Raw genomic sequence first — 10942 nt, forward strand, 5'->3', positions numbered from 1 at the left:
ACTATTTTAAGCCCTTATATAAAAGTTGCTGCTTAACCACGAACCTCAATTGTTTTTTCGTATCAAGCTTTTCTTTTTTAATAACTTTATCATTTTACGCCCTTACCAAAGATGGCGGAAAAAATACTCAACTAAGAACCTTTCCGCTTCCCGTACGTAACGAGAAGGCGGGGCCGGCGAACCGGGAGTATAAATATGTGACGTCAGCGCCACTCTTTCCTTTCCCTACTGATGCTTAAGTTGGGTGAGTGATTAGGAATCATGGCTTCTTGGGCCTGTACGAATCTTTTAAATATCAGTGGCATCTCGTACTTATTTTAACGAGAGCCGTTACCTAAAAGATGATTGTGTGTAACGCATTTCGTTTATATCTGTATTGCAGCGAACTGACGCCTTAATCCATTAGTGATCCAACGATGGCCGAGGAAGGGTGAGTGCACGGCCTTTGTCATGTGTGTCCTTTATTTTGTGGCTTTTAAATGTCAGAAGCTAGTATCGGGTACGTTTAGACGTATGCTTTTGAAACCTGATGTATTTTTTTAGGCTGTGTCCCACTTTTCTTAGACGAATATAACTACTTGTCACCTGAGTTGCTGTACATTTTTTTTTCACCTAAGTGGTCTGATTAATCATTTTGAAAATGAGCTTAGAATTGCTGGATTTTATACCTTTTCTTTAATGGGGAAATTAATTATGTATGCCGGAAAATGTATGTAATTTAACATGTTAGCGTTTTCTTAGTATGTTGTCTATAGTATAAACTATGCTACGGTGTTTAAATGATGACTTTTTACATTGTCGGATACCCCTTCACTCGTCTGAGTGATAACTTGAATCTGATGAACCTGTAGTAATCAGTTTTTGGCACCTGGCTTTTTTTTCTTCTCTTTTTTTAATTGATGCATTTTTTTGATAGCATTTCTGCTGGAGGTGTAATGGATATTAACACCGCTCTTCAAGAAGTGCTCAAGACCGCACTTATCCATGATGGCCTTGCCCGTGGCATCCGTGAAGCTGCCAAGGCTCTTGACAAGTGAGTTTACCTGTTTAAGTGTCCTGTATGTAACAGTGGTAGGTGTAGTTATGTTCTTGCACCTAACTACTGTATTTGGTGTTATATTTAATCATAGGATGGGGCCAGCCAACTTTTGTTTCAAAGCATGAAAACATGACAATGCCACTGGCAGAGAAGTGCTCACTCATGGAATTCACACATGAGCTGATGCTAGCTGTAGAATAGCAGTGTTCATTCAAACACTCCTTTTTGCAAGGACTGTGTGGGAATGCTAATGTGCACTGGGAAGATTAATTAAAGGGTACATGCTGTTGCATGCATTTTTAGTGCATATCAGAACCAGTCCCTAGCTAACTGGTAGTGGCCCGGAAAGAATCCCCTGTATACACCCTCCAACACTTAATGTTTTCTATATATGTTTAGAATACTAGCTTAAAAATGTATCTCTTATGCAGATACCCATCTTTAGCACCTTCAGTCCCAGGGGTTTGGGTACATATGTTCCAGAGCTTTTAGCATATGTAGTCTTAATATTCCACTTTCCATGCTTATTATGCTCATTTGAAATCACATGCAAAAATATATTCTGTAGTTTTCTTTGAATTTCTTCTGTAGTTGCCATTGCTGAGCAATGATTAAATATGTTTGGCAACATACCCCACGCTTTTTTTATACTTGAGGCACATCATTCATTCCTTACAAAGTATGCTATAGGGTAGCTTTAATAGTTATGGCTTAATGGGGTTGGAGGCTACTCTCTACATACATGGCTAAATGAGATGTGTATTTTTACATATCAGTGCAGCATGGACAGAGATCATTCTAGGGAACCGAATGTTTTTATGCCAGAAATGTTGCACTGGCATTTTTTAACTTTTCCGCTTGTGAGAAGAGGGTGAAACGTCATTTCTCACACTTTCCCTACAAATCCTCTGTGCTGATCATGCTGTGATCACCAAGCTCCATAGACTTTAATTGGGGGTTACAATGCATGTGATTAAACAGACCGTGCAGGGGATATCCTATCCTCTGACATTCTGGCTGCGGTCGTCAGTGACGTCTCCCGGAAGGGAATGCGCGATCGCGTTGCTGTTACGTATAACCAGGGCGCTGCAAGAAAGTCAGGATGTACATGTATGTACTAATGCATGGAGTTGTAAAGCTACAGTACTGTCCTACCCTGAATCTAAAGTGCTTGAGTGATGATCTTTATTAAGTCGGATACCCCTTCACTCGTAGTGAGTGACAAAACGCTACTGACAAGCATATTTATGATGGTATTCATGTATGTGTAACAAATCTTTGAAACTGATCAAACATTTCTTCTTTTTATTAAGACGCCAAGCCCATCTGTGTGTCCTGGCTTCCAACTGTGATGAACCAATGTATGTCAAGTTGGTAGAGGCCCTGTGTGCCGAGCACCAAATCAATCTCATTAAGGTATGTGAAAAGTTAATGGGCTCATCTATAGGTCATGGTAGCTTAAAAACATCTTTCAAATCCATAGTGACAGTTAGTGCTTCTGTCATTGATTGGCTATCTGTTTTCTTATTGTGCAGAAATTCAGCCTTAATGTAAATGTTTTGCACCTGTGAAAGGATTGATATCTTCAAAAGTATCAAGGTTTTCCAACTCTCACTTCTGTTGTATAAATGTGTATTTCATATGGGGGGGGGGCGCGCGATCTTATGTCCTTGTGTTCTGTAGTGGTGTATCTCCATGTAATCTCCATACGCTAAGTTGCAAGCTGTTGGTTTTGTGCTGCTGCCTTTGTAACAAGTGAACTTCAAGACAGAAGAATGGATAATGTATGCTCTGTTAGTCTGCTTTTTTGTTCTACGATTACCCTAACCACAAGGTATAGGTAATTTCTAGAAACTTACAAGCTATCTCAATAGCCAATCACTTCAAGTTCAGTTGACACCACTGCCAATAGCAAAATGGAAATGGTTACTAACTTATTAGGGCTTTAATCAAATCGTGTGCATTTAAGTTGACTGAAGAAAGCATAGGTGTGAAGTTGCACTTGATCAGATGGTGTTTGTGTATACTAATAGAAAAGCCAGTACATGGTGGCTTGTGTCAAGTAAATGATGACAATTTGGCTCCCTCTACTGAATGCTGTGAGGAGAAAAGCCTAGACGTTACCCAAGAATGTCTGACTTGACAGCATCTCATAACCTGTAATTCAGCCTTTGGAAGCCTAATCTCAACAGTGTAAAATTATATTTCTAGGTTGATGACAGTAAGAAACTTGGCGAATGGGTTGGTCTCTGCAAGATCGACAGGGAAGGAAAGCCCCGCAAAGTTGTTGGTTGCAGTTGTGTTGTCGTGAAGGTGAGTAGTTTAGTTTTCCCTATGCCATTAGTGAGCTGCTGCCAATCAAAAAGTGCTTTGCAGACCTTGCTCAACCGTAGTGGCAAGAATAAAAGCCATCGTACGAGCCTTGAAGCCATCATGTGGCAATTAAGGTCCCTGAAAATGGCAACAATGTTAATAGTACAAAAATAGTTTTTATTGTTCCTATCTGGCTGAAATCAGATAGGTGGCTCTCTATTTTGTCTACAAATTAATCCTAATAGTAGCTCCTGTTTGACTTTTTTTGCTCCAGGACTACGGCAAGGAGTCTCAGGCCAAGGATGTCATTGAAGAGTATTTCAAATGCAAAAAATGAACATCCAAATAAAAGATACACCAAGTTTGACAGATGTCTTGTCCATAGTGTCTTTGTGGTTTCAGAACAAATGCCTGGGTTTATTACAATGTATCTATTAGACAGTGTCCAAGTTAAGTGCTTTCTCTCTGTAGTAATAGACTTAAAATTACAATTTAAACATAAAATGTCCCTCAAATCTGACAGTTATGGTTGCATTGAGTAAGTTTGACCATTCAAACCAATATTGGTTGATCCAGAATGTCAGAAGTTTCCTCTTGGCTGCAAGGCTGTCGCTCACCCTGGATCAGCTTTGTCTTGCCTACTTTTACCTGTGAAAACCCTCTATGCATTTTTTATATCTAGGAAATATCTTTAATTCCTGGGTAGAATTGGCCAAAGACTTCAGATAGCCATTTGTTCCACGATTTAACTGTCCTAACAATAGAGGCATTGGGGGGGGGGGCGGTCTTTGTCAAATCTTAAGGGATGCCCACACTCTGTCCAGATTGTGTGTTTTACAGGTCTCTAAAATTATCTTTTGACCTTAAACATACCTGTAAAGGTTTCATAGGGTTTTTTTTCTTCATAGCTGAAATCTTTCATCATTTTTGTAGCCCTCCTCTGAAACTTTTCGGTATGATTTTGGTTTTGTGATGGTGCGCATGGCTCTTGTGCAGTGGTTGTACTTAAATTCCATAGCATGAGCCATATTTGTCAGTTGATGATACAGGAAATCTGTATTTGAATATGAATTCATTTTAACAAGGCATCTATGATGAGACTTTGGCTCCCTCTTCTGAAGCATGTGAGGAAAATTGCCAAACGTTACCCAAAAATCTCTGAGATGCAACAATTTATAAGTCAATAAAACTTAAAGGAGGAACTTTATGTAGTATAACAATCTCTGTATGCCTTTTTACTTGAGGTTGTGGGAATGTTAAATGCTTATAGCACCATCAAATGCCATAGTGCTGTACAAAGGGTCGACAAAACATACCAGTTTGACTTGGACAGTTGAAGTGGGTCCTGCTCAAACAAGCTTGATTATCTCACTGTTCTCTAGAAATGTAGTTAGGGCCCCCCTCCACAAATCTGTTACTTGCAGGAACACTGACTGAAAACAGGAGGTTTCATCTAAGGACAGCTTTTAATGTCTGACGCACAAGTGACAGTTTACAAAATATAATGGAACTTTAATCTGATGGTAACCACACTCTTGCAGGTAAGTATTAACTGTTATTGCTCATGTTTTAAAGTCTATGGTACCTTACATTCAATAAACTTGGTACATAACATTTGCATGTGATCTGGCTCTTTTTTTCAGGGGGGTAGCTTGATCAATCTGCAACAGGAGTGCTCCTTAATGTGCAACCTTACGCCCTCAATGTCCTTAGAATTGCATTATGGCATGTTTCCTTCCCAGATATAAACTTACTGCGGTGTGAAAGCCTGAACATCATTAGCTGTTGTAGCTGAATTTTTTTAAAATTTACTCACAGAACCAAAGATTGTGAAGCACTTGGCCTCTCAATGGAAAATTAATCCCTTAAAGACCAATGACATCCCTGGTGCATCTCGAAAAAAGTTTAAAACAGTCTCATGGCACTAAAAAAGCTTGCTCTTTATTTGCTTAAATGGTGTTTCTGTAATGCCTCTATGGTGAGGTTTTCAGCAACAAAGAACCACAGCTTTGTTCTGGGTTGAGCACTGTCAAAACTTCGCAGTATACTATTGGGTCATACTGCTGATTTGATACAAATAAAGTTTATTTTGAGCAAGTGCTAAAATTATAGCTTTATCTTCTCAAAAATCTCAACATAGAGTTAAAGTAAAAGCATTTCAAATACCCAAGGGGTGTCCAATTTAATAAAGTGAGTGGTTTGATGGGGTAAATTGGAGTAGCCGGGCTCAAAGATAGGGCATAGGCACAGACTGACCAAAATGCAGGAAAGAAAAGCGCACTTCCCAAATGTGGCATTTTAAATCTCAAACAACCCCATAAACCCATGCATGTGGGGTATCACTGAACTTGGCAGATGTTGCTGAACACACATTGGTGTGTTTGATAGTGGCGCATACCAAGCGCTATGAACCCATTCCTGAAGTATGATTTGTGTGAAAAAAATACAAAATTAAAATTTGGCAAAGGCAGGTAGTAGAATTTCATGCATAAAAATATATGGTTTGATGGGGATACATTGAGTTAACTGGCTTCAAATACCGTATTGGCCCGAATATAGGCCGCACTTTTTTCCCCCACTTTAAGACTTTAAAGTGGGGGTGCGGCCTATATTCGGGGTCTAGCGCCCGACGCCCGGGACATGCAGTCCCGGGCGCCGGGCAGGCAGCGGGGTTAGGATACAGATCCCCCGCAGCGGTGCGGGGGACCTGCATCCTACTGTCTGATACGCTCAAACAGCCTCCCCTGCCGGCACTTTCCACGGGGGGAGTACCGGCACGGGAGGTTGTCTAAGCGCATCGCACGGACGTTCACCGGCAGCGGCGATGCGCCGTTGCCGGTGAACATCCGCACGGTGCATTTTAACCCCCCCCCCGACTTACCAGGGCAGACTCCCGGGTGTCTTGCAGGGCCGGCGGAAGACACCTACGCAATACGCGTATACAACTTCCGGTGCCGGTACTTCCGCTGAGTGCCGGCACCGGGAGTTGTATACACAATGTGCATAGATGTTCCCCTCCGGCCCCGTAAGACACCCGGGAGTCTACTCTGGTAAGTCGGGGGGGAGGACAGAGTGGCAGCATATCGCGGGGGGGGGGGGGAGAGGACAAAGTGGCAGCATATCTCGGGGGGGGGGAGAGGACAGAGTGGCAGCATATCTCGGGGGGGGGAGAGGACAGAGTGGCAGCATATCTCGGGGGGGGGAGAGGACAGAGTGGCAGCATATCTCGGGGGGGGAGAGGACAGAGTGGCAGCATATCTCGGGGGGGGTCAGAGTGGCAGCATATCTCGGGGGGGGGGAGAGGACAGAGTGGCAGCATATCTCGGGGTGGGGGAGAGGACAGAGTGGCAGCATATTTCGGGGGGGGAGAGGACAGAGTGGCAGCATATCTCGGGGGGGGGGAGAGGACAGAGTGGCAGCATATCTCGGGGGGGGGGAGAGGACAGAGTGGCAGCATGTTTTTTTAAAGTTTTTTTCTTTAACCCCTTAATGACAATTGCCGGTCCTGGCACGGCACGGAAAAGCATGTGCTTTACGACAATTGACGTGCCAGGACCGGCACGTCTTTAAACGGGTGCAGAAAGCGATCTACTATCGCTTTCTGCACCCAAAAAGCGTTGCTGAATGCCTCGACCTCGAGGCATTCAGCAACGCCGCGATCGGCACGAAGGGGCCATCTCTGGCCCCTCCACGGGGCGTCAACATCCGCCATACTTTGTATGGCGGCGGACGCCCGTTTTAAAAGCGTTTAGGAGGCGATCGACGATCGACTTAAATGGTGTCGCTGGAATGCCTCGATCAGGAGGCATCCAGCGACACCAAACACTAACCTTTTGATGGGCTGTGACCGCTCCGGAGAGCGGTCACAGCCGCAGCTACCGGCAATCTTCGCCATCAAGGAAGATGGCCGCCGTCCTGTAACAGGAACCAACAAATTTTAAAATTTAGCTAGATGGTCCAGACCATCTAGAGAACTTTGGCTCCACTTGCAGGTTGAATACAGGTACTGCATTCACCATGCAAGTCAATGGAGCCCAGCTTTCTAATCACAGTGTGATTAGTAAAAATAAATTAAAAAATAAAATAAAATTAATAATAATTAGAAAAAAATAGTAAAAAAACAGTAAAATGTAAAAATCATTTCCCACTGATGTCACTATCAGGGGAACCTCCAAGTTGAAAAAAAATGTTAAAATTTAAAAAAAAAAAAAAAAAAAATATATATATATATAAAAAATATATTTTTGTGAGCAAGTCCTAAAGTTAGCATATTAGCTTAAAACAATTCTCGCATGGAAAGAGTTAAAATACTGGCATATTAAATGCCCGTGGGGTGTCTACTTTTAAAAAATGTATGATTTGATGGGGTAAATTGAATGGGCCAGGTTCAACAACGTCCCAATTAACACGGGGGGAAGGATGGCCACACATCTAATTTCCAATTAGAAAAATGCACACGTACCAAATGTGGCCTTTTAGTTCCCCCAAAAAATGACACACCCATGCATGTGGGGTATCACTGCACTCAGGAGATGTTGCTGAACACATTATGGGGTGTCGTGTGACAGCGGCATATACCAGGAGCTGTAAATTCATACATAAAGTAGGTGTGTGGGGGAAAAATACACACACAAAAATATTACTGCAAACTTTGAAAAAATGCTGGTGGTAAAATGTGTGCATGCAAAGAGTTAAAATACCAGCATTTAAAATACCCTGTGGTGTCTAGTTTTGAAAAATATATGGTTTTGTTGGGCACACTGAAATGGCCTGGCTCAAAGATGTACCAAATAGGGCATGGGCAGTGGATCCAAATGCCAAAGTTCAACATTGAAAAAAGCGCATGCCCCAAATGTGGCCCTTTTGCCCCAAAACAGCCAGGCAAAATCATTCATGTGGGGTATCACTCCGCTCAGGAGATGTTGCTGAACACATATTGGGGTGTTTTGTGATAGTGACATAAACGAGAACATTTTAATTCATACCTGAATTAAAATGTGTGTGGAAAACCAAATGCAAACAAATGACTACCACAAAGTTTGACAAAGACTGGTGGTAGATATGGTGCATGGAAAGAGTTAAAATACTAGCATTTGAAATACCCTGGGGTGTCTAGTTTTCAAAAATATATGGGTTTATTGGGCACACTGAAATGGCCCGGCTCAAAGATGTACCAAATAGGGCATGGGCAGTGGATCCCCAAATGCCAAAGTTCAACATTGAAAAAAGCGCATGCCCCAAATGTGGCCCTTTTGCCCCCAAACAGCCAGGCAAAATCATTCATGTGGGGTATCGCTGTGCTCAGGAGATGTTGCTGAACACATATTGGGGTGTTTTGTGATAGTGACATAAACGAGAACATTTTAATTCATACCTGAAGTAAAATGTGTATGACAAAACAAATGCAAAAAAATGACTACCATAAAGTTTGACAAAGACTGGTGGTAGATATGGTGCATGGAAAGAGTTAAAATACTAGCATTTGGAATACCCTGGGCTGTCTAGTTTTCAAAAATATATGACTTGATGGGGTAAATTGCATTGGCCGGGTTCAAAGATACCCGAAATGGCACAAGGGGGGAAGAATTACCAGATTTGGAAAAAAATGGCTTTGAAATAGCAAAACGCTACCTGTACTTATTGCCCCATAATGGGTAGAAAAAAGCAAAAAAACATAAAAACATTGGGTATTTCTAAACTCAGGACAAATAGTAGAATCTATTTAGCAGGTTTTTTCATTACCTTTTATAGATGAGTAAAAGATTTTTCAACTAAAAGTTAGAAACAGTCATTTTTTTCTAAATTTTTCACCATATTTTATAATTTTTTTAATAGTAAATAATATGATACAATCAAAACAATGTCATCTAAAGAAAGCCCTTCTTGTCCTGAAAAAAACAATATCTAATGTGTGTGGGTTCAGTAAACGGGAAAGAAGAAAATTACAGCTAAACACAAGCAGCGCAGAAATGTTAAAAAGGCCATTGTCACAAAGGGTACAAAAAGTAAAATCAGCCTTTGTCTCGAAGGGGTTAAAAAAGCACCAAACTTTTAGGGTGCGGCCTATATACGAGGGCGGCCTATATCCGAGCCAATACGGTATGTTCCTAAGAGGAGATAGAGGCAGAATGACCAGATCTGGGGAAAAAAAGGTTTGGAAATCATAAAACGCTACTTGTGCTTATGGTCCTGTAACTTACAAAAAAACAAACAGAAAAACATTGGGTATTTCCAAACTCAGGACAAATAGTAGAATCTATTTAGCTAGTTTGTTTTACTTCCTTTTGTAGGTTAGTAAAAGATTTTTCAAAGAAAAGTCATACAAGGTGTTTTTTTTAATTTTCACTGTTTATTTTATTTTTTTATAGTAAATAAGATATCAAGATAATGAACAGAAAGCCCATCTTGTCCTGAAAAAACCCCCAATATTTAACGTGTGGGTACACTAAATGGGTGAGGAGAAAATTACAGCTGATCACAAGCATCGCTAAAACAGCTTTGGTCCCAAAGGGTACAAAGAAAAAATAAGCCCGGTCCTTAAGGGGTTAAATCATATTGATAACAGATATCGCCCAAATGGCCCTGATCAAACGATTTCAAGGATTTCAACGTTTCAAGGAGCAGAATATGACAATATTTGAACAAAAAGTAGCTGCATGGTTGAGTTGCCAGAAAGAAGCTTTTACTGTGCCAATGCCACAAAAAAGCCTGGTTACAATATGCCCAACAACACCTTGGCACACTTCACAGCCTCTGGACCGTAATAAGCGTTATGTTTGGAGAGGGGTCAACAAGGCCTATAGCGAAAAGAATGCCAGCCCTACTGTGAAGCATCGTGGTGGATCGCTGATGTTTGGGGAGGGGGTGAGCTCTAAAGGCACAGGGAATGTTGCAAAAAAACATGTTATCAGAAAATTTGCCACCTTCCGCACGAAAGCTGCGCATGGGACACTCTTGGACTTTCTAACAAGAAAGGATGCTGAGCTGTGTAGCGGTTGCAGACCAATTTCCCTCGTTAATACAGATTTAAAGCTGCTGGTGAAGATCAAGTGGGCTTCGTGCCAGGACGGGAGGCCAGGGATAATATCATCAAGGTGCTCAATTTAATTACTCTAGCCTGCCGTCAAGGGACCCCATTATTATTGAATTCTATGGATGCTGAAAAAGCATTTGATAGGGTGTCATGGCCTTTTTTGTTCAAGCTCCTTGAAGGACTGGGGTTGGGTCCAGGTTTTGTCCAACAGATTAGGGCCCTTTATACACACTCTTCAGCACATATCCGCGTCAATGGGACTCTTTCAGATGAGGGAGGAGTTATGGTTGGGGGGTAGAACATAAACTTCCTGTATATGCTGATGACATGTTGTGTTCTATTACTGACCCTCTCAGCTTCATTACACGTTATCTCGGAACTTGACACTTTCCATACCATCTCAAATTACAAAATGAATATACAAAAATCTGAAATTCTAGGCATTAATATCCCTCCAATTCATGGATCCCATATCGCCCAATGTCATCCGTTTCGTTGGACTGACACCTACATCACTTACTTGGGTATTGATATTTCCGATGACCCCTCCGAGCTGT

The 10942-nt window shown here is 41.7% G+C and overlaps 1 protein-coding gene and 4 non-coding genes across 5 annotated transcripts; all 5 read left to right on the forward strand.

The window, feature by feature from the left end:
- The first annotated feature begins 180 nt into the window (after positions 1-180).
- Positions 181-3721, forward strand: RPS12 (ribosomal protein S12). Its single transcript, XM_053461367.1, has 6 exons — positions 181-244; positions 383-430; positions 917-1033; positions 2353-2455; positions 3251-3352; positions 3627-3721. Exons 2-6 carry the CDS (start codon positions 417-419, stop codon positions 3687-3689), a joined length of 399 nt encoding a protein of 132 aa, XP_053317342.1. The 5' UTR covers positions 181-244; positions 383-416; the 3' UTR covers positions 3690-3721.
- On the forward strand, positions 774-845 carry LOC128488285 (small nucleolar RNA SNORD101). Its single transcript, XR_008353709.1, has one exon. It is a non-coding gene; the product is annotated as a small nucleolar RNA SNORD101 (small nucleolar RNA).
- On the forward strand, positions 2209-2280 carry LOC128488286 (small nucleolar RNA SNORD101). The gene has a single exon (XR_008353710.1). It is a non-coding gene; the product is annotated as a small nucleolar RNA SNORD101 (small nucleolar RNA).
- LOC128488305 (small nucleolar RNA SNORD100) lies at positions 3096-3184 on the forward strand. Its single transcript, XR_008353726.1, has one exon. It is a non-coding gene; the product is annotated as a small nucleolar RNA SNORD100 (small nucleolar RNA).
- Positions 3722-4436: 715 nt separating the features above from the next.
- Positions 4437-4520, forward strand: LOC128488304 (small nucleolar RNA SNORD100). The gene has a single exon (XR_008353725.1). It is a non-coding gene; the product is annotated as a small nucleolar RNA SNORD100 (small nucleolar RNA).
- The last annotated feature ends 6422 nt before the right edge of the window (positions 4521-10942 follow it).

The sequence above is a fragment of the Spea bombifrons genome, chromosome 3 (genome assembly GCF_027358695.1).
Source record: "Spea bombifrons isolate aSpeBom1 chromosome 3, aSpeBom1.2.pri, whole genome shotgun sequence".
NCBI classification, from domain to species: domain Eukaryota; kingdom Metazoa; phylum Chordata; class Amphibia; order Anura; family Pelobatidae; genus Spea; species Spea bombifrons.

Coding starts and splice junctions, on each gene's coding strand:
- RPS12 (XM_053461367.1), top strand. Junction 1,034..2,352: donor GCTGCCAAGGCTCTTGACAA/GTGAGTTTACCT, acceptor CTTTTTATTAAG/ACGCCAAGCCCATCTGTGTG. Junction 3,353..3,626: donor GCAGTTGTGTTGTCGTGAAG/GTGAGTAGTTTA, acceptor TTTTTGCTCCAG/GACTACGGCAAGGAGTCTCA.